This window comes from Oculina patagonica, chromosome 8 (assembly GCF_052425735.1).
Source record: "Oculina patagonica isolate OP01 chromosome 8, crgOcupat, whole genome shotgun sequence".
Taxonomy (NCBI): Eukaryota; Metazoa; Cnidaria; class Anthozoa; order Scleractinia; family Oculinidae; genus Oculina; species Oculina patagonica.
In genome coordinates, this window is record NC_135765.1 from 977,259 (window position 1) to 995,430 (window position 18,172).

Here is an 18,172-nt window from a genome sequence, read left to right on the forward strand (position 1 = left end):
ATCTCCATAACACTGAATATCTGCCCTCAAAATTTTTGGGATAAGTGATAACGTAACCCCATCTACCAGGGCCTCATCTTCCCACTAAACTGCTCTCATTATTTCCTCATTACAGAACTGGCGTTCTAAGTATCTCGACGGTTATAACATGTATCATTTATGTATTATTTCATACAATTATTTATATCACAAGAGAAATCTGTGCCCATTCCTTATAAGCTCCCCTTCTTTCCACTAAGGGCCCTCCCACAATAAAATAAACGCCCCGGTTGCTACAACAAATCATAACGACGAATATCAATCAAACACCATTAAAATGCAACATCTGGATGGTTTTATTTTACATTCTTCTTAAGGCAAAAAAGAAATAGTCTGGATAAACCTATTGTAAGATAACTAATTTTCCAGACAAAAAAATTCACTTTTACAAATGACGTGAAATGATAATGTCACGTTACTAAGACCCTAGCCCCCTTTTTCAACCTCTGCTGATGGTTATGAAAATACTAAGTCCTAAACTGGAGTAAGTCGATAAACATGATAAATCGTGGATATAATTGAAAAGAATGCACAAAACAAACATTTAGACTAAACAGAGCATCTTTTCTATTCATCATCATTACTATACAGATTCTACCAATTAACCTGCACCCTTAAAATGTACCAAAACCAAAGAAGATTTGTTAACGTTTGAGGCTAACTGGCGATAAAGATAAATGGCTGAATGAAATAAGAGCAGATGATCTGCAATGTAGTGTTTGTGTGGCCAGGGCCAAGACTCGAAGTGTTCCTACAGAATGAGAGTCCTTGTTATGTAGTGCTTATATAACGCCTGGACTGTGTGACCAGTGCTCTCCTATTGAAGGTGTTTATAATTTTTAACAAAAACATCATATCCAAGAAATCTAAATTTACCATAATTATACCAATATATTGTTAAATTTATATAAACCACAGTCTTCAGATCAAGTCAACCTATTTTTACCAACAATATTTTCAGACACACTACAAAGCATAACTTTACATCAGCATTATTGTGAAAATTAATAATAACTTTATTTTTAGGTGCAATTATGACAGGATTCAGTGCAGTCATTTATAAATGGTGCTGTTGGTTTTTTTAATGTCTACAAGAATAATTTTTAAGTCTTTTAAAATTAGTCCCTGTGATTTAAATTTTGCTTTGTATCATGAAAACAAGACAAGGCTAGGATTGATGTATTCCCCATACAAATAATGATATCATAAATTCAAATGAAAGCACAAGACCATATAATATTTTTTGCTGGCTTGCATAATATCATTTATCATACAACAAACATTTTGGAGTGTGAAAACACACCAAAGTGGGCGCAGATAGGACACCGTATTACACTTGTTTTAGACTCCAGGCTGTACATTGTAGAAAGCCTCGATTTTTTGGAAAAAATATTGTTGTATAATAAACATTTTATTCAATGGAATGGCAGTACGATACAGCTGAGTACTTGTACATCAGTTTTTAAAACTGACTAGTAAAAATACCTAATCATATGATATCACATTCCACAGAATAACCTCAGAAGTTATATTCACTTGGAAAAATAACAAGGGCCAGAGATAACATTTATGAAGACAATCTATTCTTAGTGGTAATATACCATATTATTTAATTTAATCCATGGCTGCTAGCCAGTCACACGCTAGTCTCACTTAGTATATTCTCTGTATTGTTCAAAGAATTTTTCCTCACTGTTGCAGTGTCAAATCACTTAATATATCTCTGGCGTTCTTTTCTATCAAAATAAACATGTTTGCTTAATATTCTGACAGTTAAGAGAGACCAAGTTACAAAACTCTTAACTGAAGACAAGAAAAAGATTACTGGTTGAGTTAAAAATCTACTTGATATTGAATACAAAATAAAATCTACGTGGTATCCTATTTTTGTTGTTCAGGTGCGAGAGGTGACAGTTCTTTTATTTGCTTGATGAGGTAGATTTTTTCATCATTGAATTGCTCATCCTCTGTAAAGAATAAAAAGAAAATATGATCAGCAAACACGAGATTGTGATACAGTCGAGGCTCTCGTAAGCGGACACCCTCGGGACGCGAAAAAAGTGTCCGTAACTGGAGCTGGCCGCTTACGAGAATGGTTATCGTAAGCGGCCACTAGAGGTGTGGCGTATAGATGGCCACTTACGGGAGCTTGCCCAGCTAACGAAAATACAGTACGTATTGGAAATACAAAAAACACTGAATATGGTACTGTAATTACTGTAAAATCATTATGACGAACGGCGATGTGAAGCTGATTGATGAAAGCAAAGATACAGAGGTTGTTAATAGGATTTTCTTTGGAATGTCCGCTTACGGGAGCTTAAAAACAAACAAAAAGTCTAAGTCGTAATCTCTGAAAGTGTCCGCGGCCGCTTACGGGAATGTCCGCTTACGAGAATGTTAAAATACAGAGTTTGTATGGGAGTTAAAACGGGGATTCAACAAGGTGGCCGAAAGTAGAGCTGTCCGCTTACGAGAGTGTCCGTTAAGAGAGCTTCGACTGTGGTTAAAATACAGCTCATGTGTACAATATTCAGAGATAACTCGCCAATGCAGTCTGAATCTCTGTTACATGTATGTTTCGTTCCCATCTCAAGGCACTGAATTTTGCCCTTAATGGTCAAAACATGCAAATCCTGTCAAACATTTGCTGCTTGAACCAACAACTGGATACCGGGTAAAGCCAATTTAATAGGGGCTCAGGAATTCAAGTTTGGGGATGAACAAATGGCGGGCAGCAAAAATCAGGTCCCAAAACAATCCCCTGGGGCCACTCCCCTGAGCCCTAATGCACTGTTACCTACCTGTTCTATCATTGTGGAAGCTGGTCAGAAACTCCACCAGCTTGTCCTTGTTCTTCACAAGGATCTCTTGTATAGGTGGTGTTTTGTTTGGATTTGCAACAAATACCTGCAAATTATAAATCACTGCCAGTGACTAAGAGCTTTAAAGAAACAAATTAATCTTCTCTTGATAAACAAAATCACATCACTAACTTGTTTACTAGTTTGTTATTCTGAGGAAGCAATCTTATCACATTTTAGTCCTAAAGGTTGCACCGTCAATTTTGCCTCTTTGTTTTAAAACAGGGAGTACATTGCACCCAAGACCAAACCATTGTAATTGTACACAACTCTTTTAGAGCAGTTTTCAATTGAGTGTTGCAAAACCAAAACCAAAGTAATTACTCTGACCAATCATAAAAGACACAGACAATCCAATGAACCAATCAAAACTCGAAGCAAATACATGTTGCAGGCACGAAGCGCAGGAAAACGTGCGTGAGTGAGTCATGATTGGTTTTGGTTTTACTTCCGATTGGCTGAGAAAACGATTTTTAAACCAATCACGAAGCGTAGTAATGTAAAACCAAAGCAAACACAAAGTAGTTTTGACACTCAAGTGAAAACGGCTTTAATTTCAAAGAGCAAAAGCCAGTAGCAATGACATTGGATAAGCTATTGCTTCAGTTATGGTCAATATTACAATGGCCATACAACACACAACAACACAACATAATGAACCAATGACAACACAAAGTTACTCTTAATTATAGCTTACTTAATTTATACACCTTTTATACACTTCCAAGAAGTTTTTATTTTTCTATTTTGTATTTTTATTTCATGGCACACCTGTACACTAGCTTTTTAGCTAAACGTGCTGACCATGTGTTGAAAAACAGTGATTTGCTTAATATTAAAGGCACTCTTGCGAAATGCAGACATTTACTTTTAAAGAAACTTTAACTTTGATTTGTTCTTATTTACATGCTGACTTTTATTTAGTTTTGCCATTTTGTATTCAAGAACTATCTAGAACAATCTAGAACAATCGGTACAAACAGGTTTTTGTAGTTTTTGTGCTTGCGTCAGTTTTTGTACTCGTCAGTTTTTTTACTTACGACAGATTGAAAATTTTTGGCTGGAGTTTGCCGTGTGAAGTTTTTGGCCGCAGCGGAGCCTCTTTTACCGTGGTTTTTATCAGGTTATGGGCCCAGAACGTTGCCTCTGCGTTGCCGAAGTCGCTTTCGTGTTGAATTGAAGATCCGCTTGGACTGTGTTGCCTGGCCTTCGCATTAATTTATGCAAACAAAGATGGCGTCCGAGATGAAGACTGCTGTTGTTCCTTTGAACGGGAAGAATTATCCAACGTGGAAGGTACAGTGCCGGATGGCTCTGATGAAGGAAGGATTATGGAACATTGTTGAAGGTACTGAAGCTGCTCCTGGTCGGGAGAACGATAGGTACGCAAAGTTCCTCGCACGAAGAGATCGAGCGCTGGCGATAATCGTGCTGTCCGTTGAGCCGTCACTGTTGTACTTGGTTGGAGATCCTAAAGACCCGACCGCTGTATGGGGGAAGCTGGCAGACCAATTTCAGAAGAGAACGTGGGCTAACAAGCTGGAACTGCGGCGTAATCTTTTCTCTTTGCGGCTGAAAAATGGCGAGTCCGTGCAAGAACACATAAAGGCCATGACCGAGATTTTCGATGGTTTGTCCGTGATTGGAGACCCAATTTCAGAAGAGGATCGTGTTGTGCATTTACTAGCCAGTCTGCCAGATTCGTACAACATGCTGGTTACTGCTCTTGAGGCGAACGTGGAGGTTCCAAAAATCGAAGTGGTCACTGAGCGGTTGTTGCATGAAGAACGGAAGCTGAAGGAACGGGCAGGTGTTGGTGCCAGCAGTGAGAGAGCAATGACAGGAAAACAGCGACCCAAAGCGAGGGGACCAAAGTGCCACCACTGTGGAAAGTTCGGTCATATCCGTCGGAACTGCAATGAATGGATTAAGCCAAGTCAAAGCAATGAACGGGTCAGGACCAAGTTTAACACGAGCCAGAAGGAGACCAGAAACAAACTGAAGGCAAACAGAGCTGAGGTGAGACGGAGAGACAGCAGCAGTTCAGAGAGTGACTGCATCGGATTGATGGTGAACCACATGATGTCGGCAACTTCTAGCAGCCGAACGAAAGATTGGATTGTGGACTCGGGAGCAACCTGTCACATGTGCAATGACGATAAGCTGTTTGTTGAACTCTGTAACCTGAAGCAGCCACTGGAGGTCACGCTTGGTGATGGATGTGCAGTAGAAGCGACAGGGCAAGGAACTGTTGTGTTGGAGATGGCATCGGCAAGTGGTAAAATGAGTAGATGCAAATTACATGAGGTTCTGTATGTGCCTGATCTGTCGTACAATTTGCTCAGCGTGTCAAAGGCAGTGGAAGCTGGGAAGGTGGTCGAGTTCAGTGAGACGAGTTGTCAAATTTTGGATGTTAACCGGAAACCGATCACTGTTGCCATGAGGGTAGGGAATCTGTACTACATGAACTGTCTGACTGTTCGTCAACAAGCCAATGCAGCTGACAACCAAAGCCAACAGACAAAGGAAGATGTGTGGCATCGGCGTTATGGTCATCTTGGAGTACAAAACCTGCAAAAGTTGGCTAAGGAGAAGCTGGTAGATGGTTTTGATTACAATTCACTGCAAACCATTAACTTCTGTGAGCCGTGCCTGGAGGGAAAGCAGCACAGAAGAAAATTTCCGACCGGCGGAGGCAGGCGGTCAGATGAGCCACTGGGCTTGGTACACAGTGACCTATGCGGAAAGATGAATGCAAAGTCCCTGAGTGGAGGTGAATATTTTCTGACATTCATCGATGACAAGACTCACTATGTCTGGATTTACATCTTGAAGCACAAGAACGAGGTTTTCCCGCGTTTTCTTGAGTGGAAAGCTCTGGTGGAAAGGTCTATGAATCAGAAGTTAAAGGCTCTACGCACTGACAATGGTGGTGAATATGTATCTGCAGATTTTCAAAGCTACTTGAAGAAAGAAGGAGTTTGTCATGAACTGACTGTACCGAAGACTCCTGAGCAGAATGGTGTCGCTGAAAGGATGAACCGAACATTAGTTGAAAGTGTTCGAGCTATGTTGGCTGATGCGAGGCTGCCACACCGGTTCTGGGCAGAAGCATTGTCTACGGCTGTTTACCTTCGAAACCGAAGTCCCACAAAGGCAGTTGAAGGAATGACCCCATTTGAAGCTTGGACAGGGGAGAAACCAAATGTAGAGCACCTGAGAGTTTTTGGATGTGCAGCATACGCCCATGTAGCCAAAGACGAGCGGAAGAAACTTGACAAGAAATCCAGGAAATGCGTTCTTCTGGGCTATGGCACTGAGACGAAGGGATACCGGCTTTATGACCTAGAGCGTGCTAAAGTCTTCTACAGTCGGGATGTAGCATTCAATGAATCCAGTCTTGGAATTGAGCTGCCAAATGAAGAAGAAAAGAAGAACGAGATTCCGTACGTGGAATTTGATGGTTTCCCTGATCAACAGCCTGACGATCAACCGGTTGCCAGTGAGATAACAGAACCCGTACTGTCAAGACCAGAAAGGGAGAGAAGGCCACCCGACTATTATGGTGAATGGGCAACTACCGGTATCACAAGCACTGACTTAAATGAGCCAAAGACTGTTCATGAAGCACTAGCCAGTCCAGACAAAGCCAAGTGGATGACTGCGATGGACAGGGAACTGGAATCCCTTCGCATAAATGATGTCTGGGACTTGGTGGAACTGCCAAGGGACCGAAAAGCAGTTGGGAGCAAGTGGGTGTTTAAACTCAAGATGAATGCTGATGGATCAGTTGAACGGTACAAAGCTCGGCTTGTAGCACAGGGTTTCACTCAGAAGTTCGGAGTTGATTACGATGAGACATTTTGTCCGGTTGTCCGTTTTGAATCAGTTCGAACTGTCATTGCATTAGCTGTGCAGAATGGCCTGAAATTGCATCAGATGGATGTTGCAACTGCTTTCCTGAATGGCGAACTGAAAGAAGAGGTGTACATGAAACAGCCAGAGGGTTTTGTCACCAAGGGCCAAGAACATTTGGTCTGCAGGCTGAAACGAAGTATCTATGGCTTGAAGCAGTCATCAAGATGCTGGAATACCGTGCTGGACAAAAAGTTGAAGAAAATGGGTTTTGTGCAGACAGACAGCGACCCATGCATTTATGTGGCTACAGAAGGAGAGATGTCCATAATTGCAGTCCATGTTGATGACATTGTGTTGGCCACTAAGAGTGACGAGCGGATGGCGGAAATCAAGAAAGGTCTCGCTGAGGGGTTCGAAGTCAAGGACATGGGGGAGCTGCACCATTTCCTGGGTGTCAAGGTGATTCAGAATCCACAAACTGGAGAAGTTTGGATTGGTCAAGAAGCTTATGCCCAAAGAGTACTACAGAAATTTGGAATGGAGAATGCCAAGCCAATTAACACACCAGTAGATGCCAGCTCGAAACTCGTTAAGACGAACGAGGACTGTGAGGGTGTCGATCAAGCCCAGTTCCAATCAGCAATTGGAAGTCTGCTGTACCTGTCGATAATGACAAGACCAGATATTACGTATGCTGTTAGCAATGTGGCCAAGTTTTGTGTCAACCCTTCCAAACAACACTGGATTGCTGTTAAACGGATTATGCGCTACTTGAAGGGCACGTTGTCCCTGGGTCTACTTTACAGGAAAGATGGATCAAGTGACTGTGTTGGATACTCTGATGCTGACTGGGCTGGAGACACAGATGATCGCAAATCAACGTCAGGGTACATGTTCCAGATTAGTGGTGCAGTAATCAGCTGGAGAAGCAAGAAACAGACATGTGTAGCACTTTCGACTGCGGAAGCTGAGTACATGGCATTGGCAAGTGCAGCACAGGAAGCTATTTGGATGCGACAGTTGTTGACAGATCTGAGAAATCCTCCGAGAGAACCAACCAGGATATTTGAAGACAACCAATCAGCCATTTGTCTGGCCAAGAATCCACAGTTTCACGGGCGATCCAAACACATTGGGATCAAGTATCACTTCATTCGAGAACAAGTGGAGAAAGGGACTGTGGAACTGCAGTACTGTCCTACAGAGGAAATGGTTGCTGACATGCTTACCAAAGGATTGAGCCGGGAACGGTTCATAAAGCTACGGCTGATGTCTGGAGTGACAGAGATGCCTGATTCCGCTTGCGAGTGAGAAGGAGTGTTGAAAAACAGTGATTTGCTTAATATTAAAGGCACTCTTGCGAAATGCAGACATTTACTTTTAAAGAAACTTTAACTTTGATTTGTTCTTATTTACATGCTGACTTTTATTTAGTTTTGCCATTTTGTATTCAAGAACTATCTAGAACAATCTAGAACAATCGGTACAAACAGGTTTTTGTAGTTTTTGTGCTTGCGTCAGTTTTTGTACTCGTCAGTTTTTTTACTTACGACAGATTAAAAATTTTTTGCTGGAGTTTGCTGTGTGAAGTTTTTGGCCGCAGCGGAGCCTCTTTTACCGTGGTTTTTATCACCATGTTAATAAAGATTGATTGATTAAACACAAAACATTTTCACATACAGTTAAGGTAGCTCAAGTTTTTTAAAATCAGTCACAAAGAAGACTATTTAAAAGCAAATTAAAAGCAATCGTAGCTTGTTTCAGGCATTTGGATAGTTGGAGAGCAGTGCAAAACACAGAATAAGTGCAAAGAATGATGAGTGGATAAGAGAACTATCAGCCTTTCTCCTCCACAGCCCTTTTCTTATTTTTCACTCGCAATTTTCTTACTAGGTTACTCCCCAGTTAACCAAAGGCAATCACAGCTGTCAATGCTCAAAGTTTTGAAAATCCTTCTATTGATATATTAAGTAAGCTGACCTTGAACACATGGAAGGCTTCAAACTGAATGTTCCTGCTTTTGTCTCTGAGCATGTTCATCATGAGCTTCAGGTTCTCTGTATTGCTTATGTATTTTGTCATGACTGTGAAGTTATGACGATCCAATAGCAGCTCACCAAGAAGCTGTAAAAAATAACAAGTAATTAGGATAGTTTTCACCACCCTTAATAGTGTTTGGTCGCGTAAATGGGTAAGATTAAGCTATTGTGTGAACTCTGGATTACTAGATTAATAGTTGAAATAAATGAAATGACACAGTGTGTCAGCAATTTTAAAAGCAATTGCATTTTTAGCCTGAAAAATATTTCAAGGCATCATTTATCTACAGTTCACATATATGCCTTTCATATATTCACTTAGATTAATAGTTGTTTCCCACAAAAAAGGGTACATTTCCTTTGCGTTTCCTGGTGTGTCACTTACAGACTTGGAAAACAAAAACAAAAAGTTCAATGTTTACAGAAAAAATCAGAAATTTAAGCATACAGCACAGCCAATATAGGAGGCCACCAGACCTCCCAGGACTGCAAATAACAGTCAGTCATCTGACAATGGATGACCAAAATTGGCCTACGTACGACAAAATCCCAACCATCACCAAACATTTTGACTGGCCAATTTTTTTTTTAACATCAATGGCTTTAAGTTTGCAGGTGAATTTAAACAGATCGTAACTCTCTTATTCACTTCTTAATATCTGGTATGTGCTTTAATGTCTGGCCATTCGTTTGTTTTGTCTGACCAAAATGATGACTTAGTCATGTAACTTCCTTTCAAGAAAACAAAATAATTCGCAGCCTTGCCTTTTGTATATATTTACTTGTCATGAGTGATGACTATTATCATTACTAATTACCTTTAGTGACTGTCGTTTTGTAACATAATTCTCAGAGTGCAGTAACTTGGAGTATTCACCAAAAAACTGCAAGTAAGATGAAGATAAAGGCACAACTGTTATGTTATCATAGCCATGGATTTAAAATCACTAATTTTGCATTATGTTCCCTGATATACAAAATACAAACAACAAAAGGACCAAGCATGCTTTCAAGCTTGAAAGAACTGCATGTCCTCACACAGCTGGAACGCCAAACACCTTAGCCCTGCAAAACCTGGTATGTGGTCCCAAATTGCAAATTGGCTGCCTTAACACTGTCGCTGGCTAGCATTGGCTTGCTCCTAACTTAGCCCAAATTTCATGTAGCCACAAAAAACATCCAAACTTCCTCCTAAGATACCCTTTAATCACCCCAAGTCAATCAAAGTATGCTTAAATTAAACTAGTTAACAAACTAAATTGTTCTTCAAACTAGTCTGGGAGATTTATAATCTCAGCTAGGTGAGCAGGAAATTTGGCCTTCACCAGGAAAACCCAGAGTCATCCAAGAGAAAGTATCCCATATTGTCGGAGCTTATCTTAACTTAAAGTGACTAGGAGTATTATTTTCTACTTCCTCTGAATCGGATGCTAATCCATCAAAGGATACGCCCCAGCATAAAATTCACAATTTTATACTCCTCGATGGAGAGAGAATTTATAAGTCAGAGTGAATTGTTTTGGTCAAACACACAACACAGTAACCCTGGCCAGGGCTCAAACCTGCACAGTTTGGACTGGAGTCCAGCAAGCTAACCATTTAGGTCCGACTGCATCCCCCAGAAGAGTTGTCTTGAGTCTGATAATAACTGCACTACAGGTAATTAAGTTTCACACTATAAGGCACAAGTATATTCCCCTTACCCTATCATAACTCTTTTCTAAAAATTCTGCACACATGATTTTATGTCTTGTGAGAAGTTCCTGTGGATGGGAGTAAAAACTAATTGATATTCAGTAAATTGCCAACCGTTTGAGAATACAGTCGAAGCTCTCTTAATGAACACTCTTGTAAGCGGATAGCTCTACTTACGGTCGCCTGTTTGAAACCCCGTTTTAACTCCCATACAAACTCTGTATTTTTGCATTCTCGTAAGCAGACATTCCCGTAAGCGGCCACAATGATTTTACGGTAATTACAGTACCATATTTCAGTGTTTGTTTTGTCGTCATCCACTTCCGTCCAGTTATTGTTAGCTGGGCAAGCTCCCGTAAGTGGCCATCTTTCCCCTACACCTCTAGTGGCTGCTTATGAGAACCATTCTCGTAAGCGGCCAGTTCCAGTTACCGACACTTCGTGTCCCAAGGGTGTCTGCTTACGAGAGCTTGGACTGTACACATGATCTGTTAACTAAGAACTAAGTCAGACTGGTCATAAAGGGCATTGCTACAATCTGTGTCACAACTGGGACACTTTCAGCCCATCACCTCATTAATGCTGATAGATTGAAACATCACAAAGTCTTTTTAAGCAACATTGAGAGGAAAGTAAGATATGCAATGGATGTATGTATCCTGACCTGGATTGCTGAAGTTCCCAACTAAATGTGTCATTGATTGTACATTCATGTAATACAATTAAGACATAATCCTCTGATAAACAAGGCTACTGACAACTTATAATAATTATATTTTTTTAAATTTAGTATTGTATGAGGAAATTACTATTGTTGTAGTCACAAAAGGACTTAAATATACATACAGAGCATTTACTGATAAGCCTGCAGTGCAGGTGCTTTTGGCATCCAAACGCTCAATAATTAAATAACAAAAAAAATTATTGTGTACAAGCATCCAAGGTGGGGAGTTACACGTAAGTCCCCACCCTGGATACTTGACGGGTAGAGGGTTGGAACTAGTAGGTGTACGAACGAGGCCCCTCCCCACTTTCCTTTTCTTTAAAATGTTATCTTTAACAAGCACACAATTTGCAAAAAAAATGGATTTACCAAGTTGTTTTTTAAAAGGTCTTTTAACTGCAAATTTAAAATAATGACACTTTACCTTAAAACTTGTAAATGCATCTGATGCAATATCAAATGTTGACATTTCAACATATTCAAAGAACTTGTAGAATCTTTCATCATGTAGGACAGTTCTGGCCAACGGCTCATGTCGCATACATTCCCTAAGCATAATGCCACAATTTAAAGCAACTTCATGAGTTTCATACCTGAAAAAACAAAGTAAAATTTGGTTAAAAAACAGCTGGAACTCTTTCTGAATTTTAACAAAAAAGCTTAAATTTCTCTATAAGTGAGTGTAAAGAATGTAATGTTCATGAGATACAATGCTGTTAGCGGTACTTTTCACATGCGCAGAAACAAAATGACGGCTTAAACTCACTCCTTTGCATTCCATCCCAAAGCAATAGGCTAAACCATATGCATGTTTACGTTAGGCAGGAACAAAACCTGGGGGAAGGCCATGGCCTAGGGGTGGTTAATTTTCTACTATGAACAAAAATATATATAAAAAATTAGATGTCATAAATGTATTTGGTATTAAATATATATATATAAAATGCTAACATAGAATGGGAGAGGGAACCTATTCTTTGAGCCAGGAATTTGAGTTTAAGCACGGATCTCGAGTTGACAATCCAGCCAAGTCTTCAAGTCAGGATCGCAAGTAAACACGAACCTGAGGGATACTGAAGGATATTGTTGGACTAAAATTTGGTGGACTGAACTGAATTTTTTAAATCGTGGATTTGTAAAAGGTTGATTTTTAATTTGTGTGTTGTGCTGAACTACAATAACGAGATTTTCATTACCTCATAATATCCGAACTATTTAGCAGAAATCCTTGATTGCACTGCTAACTGTACGGCTTCAGCTCTTCATAAACGTGACATGTCATGAAAAACATGTTCCAACTGAATGCAAAGCGTTGCATGATTTGTAATAAACTTTATGAAGGCCCTATTCTCCCAGAGGAGAATTAAGGACGTCCGCGTGGAAGTCTTCCAACATTGCAATTTTTCTTAAATTTTCACCACTGTTAGTTTACAAATTACTTATGTCAGAAATGTAAAAAAATTGGAGGTCACCAAATTGTTTTCGAGATATGATATCTGACAGATGGCACTTATTTGGATAAATTTGATTTTGTCACTCGATATGATATCTGCGACTTCTGGCAACAAAATATTTAAAATGAATTGATGTAGGCCACCTTCCTTTGTCCTGATTTATTTGAGTGGGTCTATTGAACAAATATATTTCAATATATTTAAAGTCTCTTAGAGTGAGCTTTGTCTTGGATTTGAAACGTTCAAAACAGAAAAATGCTGCGAATTTTTTGCGTGCAAAATTTGCTGATTTGATCACGCGTGTGAAGAGAAAATGAAAAATAATAAACTTCTAACATTCGAATTTTGCTCCTTTTTTTGTTAATCGGTAGAGATTTATCCAAAAAGGTTATTTATTAAGCAGAAATCCAACCGTCACCAACCGTTTAAGAGAAGAAACTGCAAGCGAAGTTAACGCAACGGCTACCCACCCTATATGTGTTCGGAAAATTTTCTCATCGCGCACGCTCATGGATGACTTGGGGTGACGTTGCAACATGAATTATGTGCGCAGTAATGATGTGCATAAACAATTAGCGTGAACATCCTTAAGGAAACAGATGATGGTGATTTAAACTTTATGCCGTCTTGTGTCTTTCCACACAAACAAACAAGGATTGAAATCCGCCAATCAAAGCCCGCTAGCATGACCTTCTGAACTTAAGGCTCATTTTCGTGGAATTAAAATGAAACAAACACCGATTTGTCACTGGTGAGTTTTGTTCCTTGTTTGTTTATCATGCCATAAGACGATTCCTTTCATTGTTTATACAATGTAAATTTATCTGCAATCATGGAAACATGTTTTTTATTTAGATAAATGTTCTATTATCACCAGCACTATACAAATGCAGATGGTTCATCTCCACATGACAAAAGTAGTCCAAATTGGACATTTTTAACGCAGCGCCGACAAAATTTGACCCGGTGGAAATAGTCGACAAAATAAACATTAATGGATTTTTCTGGTCAGTCATGCAGCCTTAAGCAGTTACTTAAGCCAGGAGTCAGGAAACTGAATTTTCTCTTAAAAGGAGTAATGTTATAATATTATTTTTGTTCATTTTAGAAAATTAACCACCCCTAGGCCATGGACTACCCCATGTTTTGTTCCTGCCCTGTTTACGTCAGCCTGGCAAGTTACACCACCAAGCATTGCTTTTGAAGTGCAAACATGAATGAATTACCAAAGCAGTAAAGATGAAAAGAATACCCATGTGAAAACTACATGAAGGTGGCAGCGGGTTGAGAATAACTAGCGTAAACGAGGCACTCTTCTAAGGTTGTAAGAACAAGGGACCATTAAAAATGATTCAAGTCCCATTTGCTGTGACCACCCTCAATGAACACATAATGCAATACTCTAACTAATAATTCATCATCATGATGATTGTTCACCTGTGAAGAAAAAATGTTTATGAATATTTTCAACTGTACTGTTACCTCTGAGGAAAATACCAATTGGTTTGAGAAATCGGGAGTAAAATTACACTGTTTGACTGAGTGAAGTGAGACCAAGTTATTATCAAGTTATTGAGAGGTTGGTATCTTACCCTTTCACAAGCGTAAACAAGATTTCTTCATTTGCATGAATGTACTCCACTGTGGGATAACGAGTCCCAATTTGTCTCCGTAAAATGTTGTTAAAAATTTGGGCAACATCTTTCTTGCACTAAAAGGAAAAAAAGACAACAGTCATTTGAAAAATTTGTATTTCTATTTGAAATTAATATCAAATAAATATGGTAGTAAGTACATTGGATCCTTAGTGCCTGGAGGTACTTTCCATAACAGATCACAAAAACTCATAAAAAATTCAAACTTGGAGACTAGCTGTACCTCAAGTTGAGAAGTTTAAATTTATTCAATAACATTTTTGACAGAAATTAAATAGTAAGTGCTTCCTCAAATTCAATTATTTTTTAAAGTGTTCAAACTGGCTGTTATTCAACTCTAAAATTAATACACCAATGCTTGAAATAAAGGTCACATCTACACATGTCGGTACAGAAACATGGATAAAGTATATTCAACAAATTTAAACTAAAACAGGTTTAAACTATGGTACCACTGACAATAAAGGTTCAATTTAGTGCCAGGGTGCTCATAAAATTCTGGACCCTCAACCTTATAATTTGATTACAAAGTCGAAATGATTGCCGTTAAAAATCTAAAATTCAAAATCCAACTTACAAATACGTTTTTTGCTGCTGTCAATCATAATTATAACAACAGCCAACGAAGCATGAAAACAGAATAGAAAAATAGAGTATATTTGACCTCAAATGATGTTACCATGGCAATGAATTTTGACATCACAATGACCTCAATTTGTTCATTTGTAAAACTTGCACAAGTTTGTACTAAAATATTTCCCTAAACATTATAAGTATAGCTGCGATAGAACACCAAAGATGGGCATATCTAATTCAGTCTGTATTATGAGCCACCTTATTATAAAGTGGACACTTTATCTGGTCCCAAGGGTGTGTGCTTATTAGATGGTCTGACTATATTTTTACAGGAATTTCAGTTTTCTAAACTCTCAATAATTAACTGCAGCTCCCTTTTAGAACTAAGAGTTGGTGCAGCTTATCTGTAAATGTTAAACAATGAAGATGAATTGTTCAACATGACACGAGCATGGGACAAAGAAAAAATCTGAGTCCCCGACAGGAATCAAACCCATGGCCTCGCAGATACCAGTTAGGCGCTCTAACCAACTGAGCTACGAGAGACTCGTTGTAAGCTGGGAATCAAAATTACCTCAAAATCTAGTCTGTGAAGGAGAGGAAGGAGTGCCAGAAAGATATCGCTGTTGTATGTCTCTTGAGCTAACTGCGCCACATGTTCTGTCAGTGGAGCTTGATCTAAAATACAGTTTACAGTGATATAATTTTAAAGTCATCACTACTTGAAAATGGCTTAAAAAAAAAAGGCATATAATAATTAATTATTAAATAATTTAACAACTAATGATCAGTAAATGAAGGTTTCTGTAGCATTTGGGTTTTATGGGGTAGGGTTGTCAGCTCTAAACCCAACCCCCAACCTGGAGGATAAGGGTGTCTAGAGTCGCCATGCACTGGACCCTGCCTGGGAAAGAACGAGAGGATGACAGAGGGAGAACTGGAGATTGAGTGGAATCAGCTGGAAAGAACCAAGGAAAAAAACAAAAGTCAGGCAGCAGTGGAAGTCTTTAGTCATGGCCTTATGTGCCCAAGAGCACAAAGAGCAGGGTTTTCATTAAGAATTGAAATAGCAGGAGAATAGCGTAAAGTAACTGGAGAATGATTTTTAAAAGTGCCTCATCGTAATACAAAAATAGGTACAGGCCTTTGAAATTTAGCTGGAGAATTCTACGTAGTAGCCGGAGAATTCTCTGATCTCAGATGCCTAATGAACACCCTGAAAAGGTGAATGATAAGTATATTTGTAACTGCATATATTTTTAATAGATAAAAGTAAGAACATCACATGAGATACCTCCAGATCCATACAAAATTGTTTTCATTGCACTAAGCTGCTTAGCAAGATCTTCCAAAGCCTAGAAATGTAATATAATTATTATGTTTCAAAATATGATAAAGAATACAAGACAATGAGAAAAAAAATCAAATTGGTTTGAACACTTTTAAATCAAAGATAAATTTGAACCACAACTTAAGCTATTTTCTAAATGATTTTAGTTTAACAAAAGCCATGCCAAAAATAAAAATGACCTTGTCTGATTTCTTGGTTCCAGCAGGTTCTTTGTCCAAGACTGCTATACAATCCTGAGCATTCTTCACCAATTCAGAAGGACTCTTTTTAGAGGAGCCAAACAGCGGCATGGTTCCACAAGGACAGTACCCTCAGCCCTGACATTATTTAAAAAAATAAATAAATAAAAAAATAGTTCACTTTTTTTCTTTGACTGATTTTTTTTTTAAATAGTAATCTTTGTTTTAGCTGACATCATTGCTTACAACTCTATTTTGATATCCGTTTGGAAATTGTTGAATAATTTAAAATTATTTAACAATTTCCAAATGGATATCAAAACAGTACTGGATAGGTCATGTAGGCAATGTTAAGTAGTTCAAAATCTGCTTCAAATGATTCCTGCAAGTTATAATTATTATTACTATTACTATGAGTATACTTATAGTAATTGGACTGAGTGGAGTACAATTCAGGGAGTGATCGGACGAGTAATTCCAAATCGGCTGAATTGTACGACACAAGGTCCAATTACTAATTAATCGTGTCAATAACAATATTCAAGGTTAGGAAGTCTTTCAGAACCTTTTTTGTGCAAAAAAGTCAAAGGTAAATTCAATTGTTTGTACAAACAGTAGGAAAACAGCAAGAAAGAACCCCTTTAAATGCGTGTGATTGACACGCGAATGGCGTAGGTGTCCAATTACAGGTATCCAATTTGAAGTTGCTCAAATTGGATACCTGTAATTGGACACCCACGTGATCCTGTGCCAATTATGTGACAAAAAGGCGAGCGCAGAACCAATCACAAACGAGAATTTTGTTATAGATACGATTATTATTATTATTATTATTTACCCCTCCTTCCATGGCTCTGGAAATTCCAGTTAAGCTTCATACTTAACTTTAAATATTTTGGCTTTTGAGTCCCCTCCCCCAGCCCCTTGGAATTTCCAATGACCTTCTGTGGGGTGGGTATGGATAATTTTACGTCATTCACATGCTTTGCTGTTTCTACTGTTTTATAAAATTGATTCAGAATAAATTTTAGCTTAATATTTTATAATTGATTGGTACATGAGATGTTGCTACATCTATAGGGACTTCTTGGACAGAACTTACGGTAAGTTTCTTTTAAAGTTTGTCATAAACTTTGAAAACACATGTATGTACTGCTTAATATTAGATGTTTCTGACAGTATTATGATAAGAAATAACTTTCACCTAACAAGGTTCTTATTTAATGAGTACTTTGGTGTGAGTTATTTCTTACCTAATTATTTAAGCCTGCATTGAGAGCATAAAACCGTTGAGCTGCCGCAAATTAGCTAAGCAGTCTGTAATCTTGCACGATTCTGTACACGAAGCATTTTAACTTCAGGATGCATTTGGACGTTACTGCTATATAAATTTATTCGTTATCGTTAAGAGATTTATATTGGTATCAAGAACCACTGTTTTCTGGAAGATATTCACTCCAGGTGTAACATAACCTTAAATTCATGCGGCTTTTGAGGCTCAATTTGCAAATTTCAAAGCCGCTTTGCTAAGTTTATGTTCACGAAGAATGCGAAGTTTCAGACAGCAAGGGAAATTGAATCAACAGTAACTCTTACCTGAATTGTTAGCAACCACTCCTGAGTTATTAGAAACTTGAAAATCGAGAAATTGCGAAAAAGAAAAGACTTTCTTCAATATAAACACTCGTGTACGCCTAAACGGAAGGAATCGACTTGTAAAATATCGCTCCAGTTTCCA

The 18,172-nt window shown here is 38.6% G+C and overlaps 1 protein-coding gene across 2 annotated transcripts; it reads right to left on the bottom strand.

The window, feature by feature from the left end:
- Positions 1–1,516: 1,516 nt before the first annotated feature.
- Positions 1,517–18,168, bottom strand: LOC144661973 (calcium-binding protein 39-like). 2 transcript variants are annotated; one of them, XM_078522701.1, is made up of 11 exons: positions 18,031–18,168; positions 16,435–16,572; positions 16,199–16,259; positions 15,479–15,582; positions 14,266–14,384; positions 11,644–11,812; positions 10,504–10,563; positions 9,619–9,684; positions 8,742–8,885; positions 2,844–2,949; positions 1,517–2,006 (listed from the first exon to the last, which is right to left on the bottom strand). In XM_078522701.1, the coding sequence occupies exons 2-11, from the start codon at positions 16,543–16,545 to the stop codon at positions 1,921–1,923; spliced, it is 1,026 nt and encodes a 341-aa protein (XP_078378827.1). In that variant the 5' UTR covers positions 16,546–16,572; positions 18,031–18,168; the 3' UTR covers positions 1,517–1,920. The 2 variants fall into 2 exon arrangements, with proteins under 2 accessions (XP_078378827.1, XP_078378828.1); XM_078522702.1 differs by having other exon boundaries at positions 16,435–16,565; positions 18,025–18,148.
- Positions 18,169–18,172: the final 4 nt, after the last annotated feature.

Coding starts and splice junctions, on each gene's coding strand:
- LOC144661973 (XM_078522701.1), bottom strand. CDS start 16,545: ATGCCGCTGTTTGGCTCCTCTAAAAAGAGTCCTTCTGAATTGGTGAAG. Junction 15,583..16,198: donor AATTTTGTATGGATCTGGAG/GTATCTCATGTG, acceptor ACTGTATTTTAG/ATCAAGCTCCACTGACAGAA. Junction 9,685..10,503: donor TAGAAAAGAGTTATGATAGG/GTAAGGGGAATA, acceptor TCTTACTTGCAG/TTTTTTGGTGAATACTCCAA.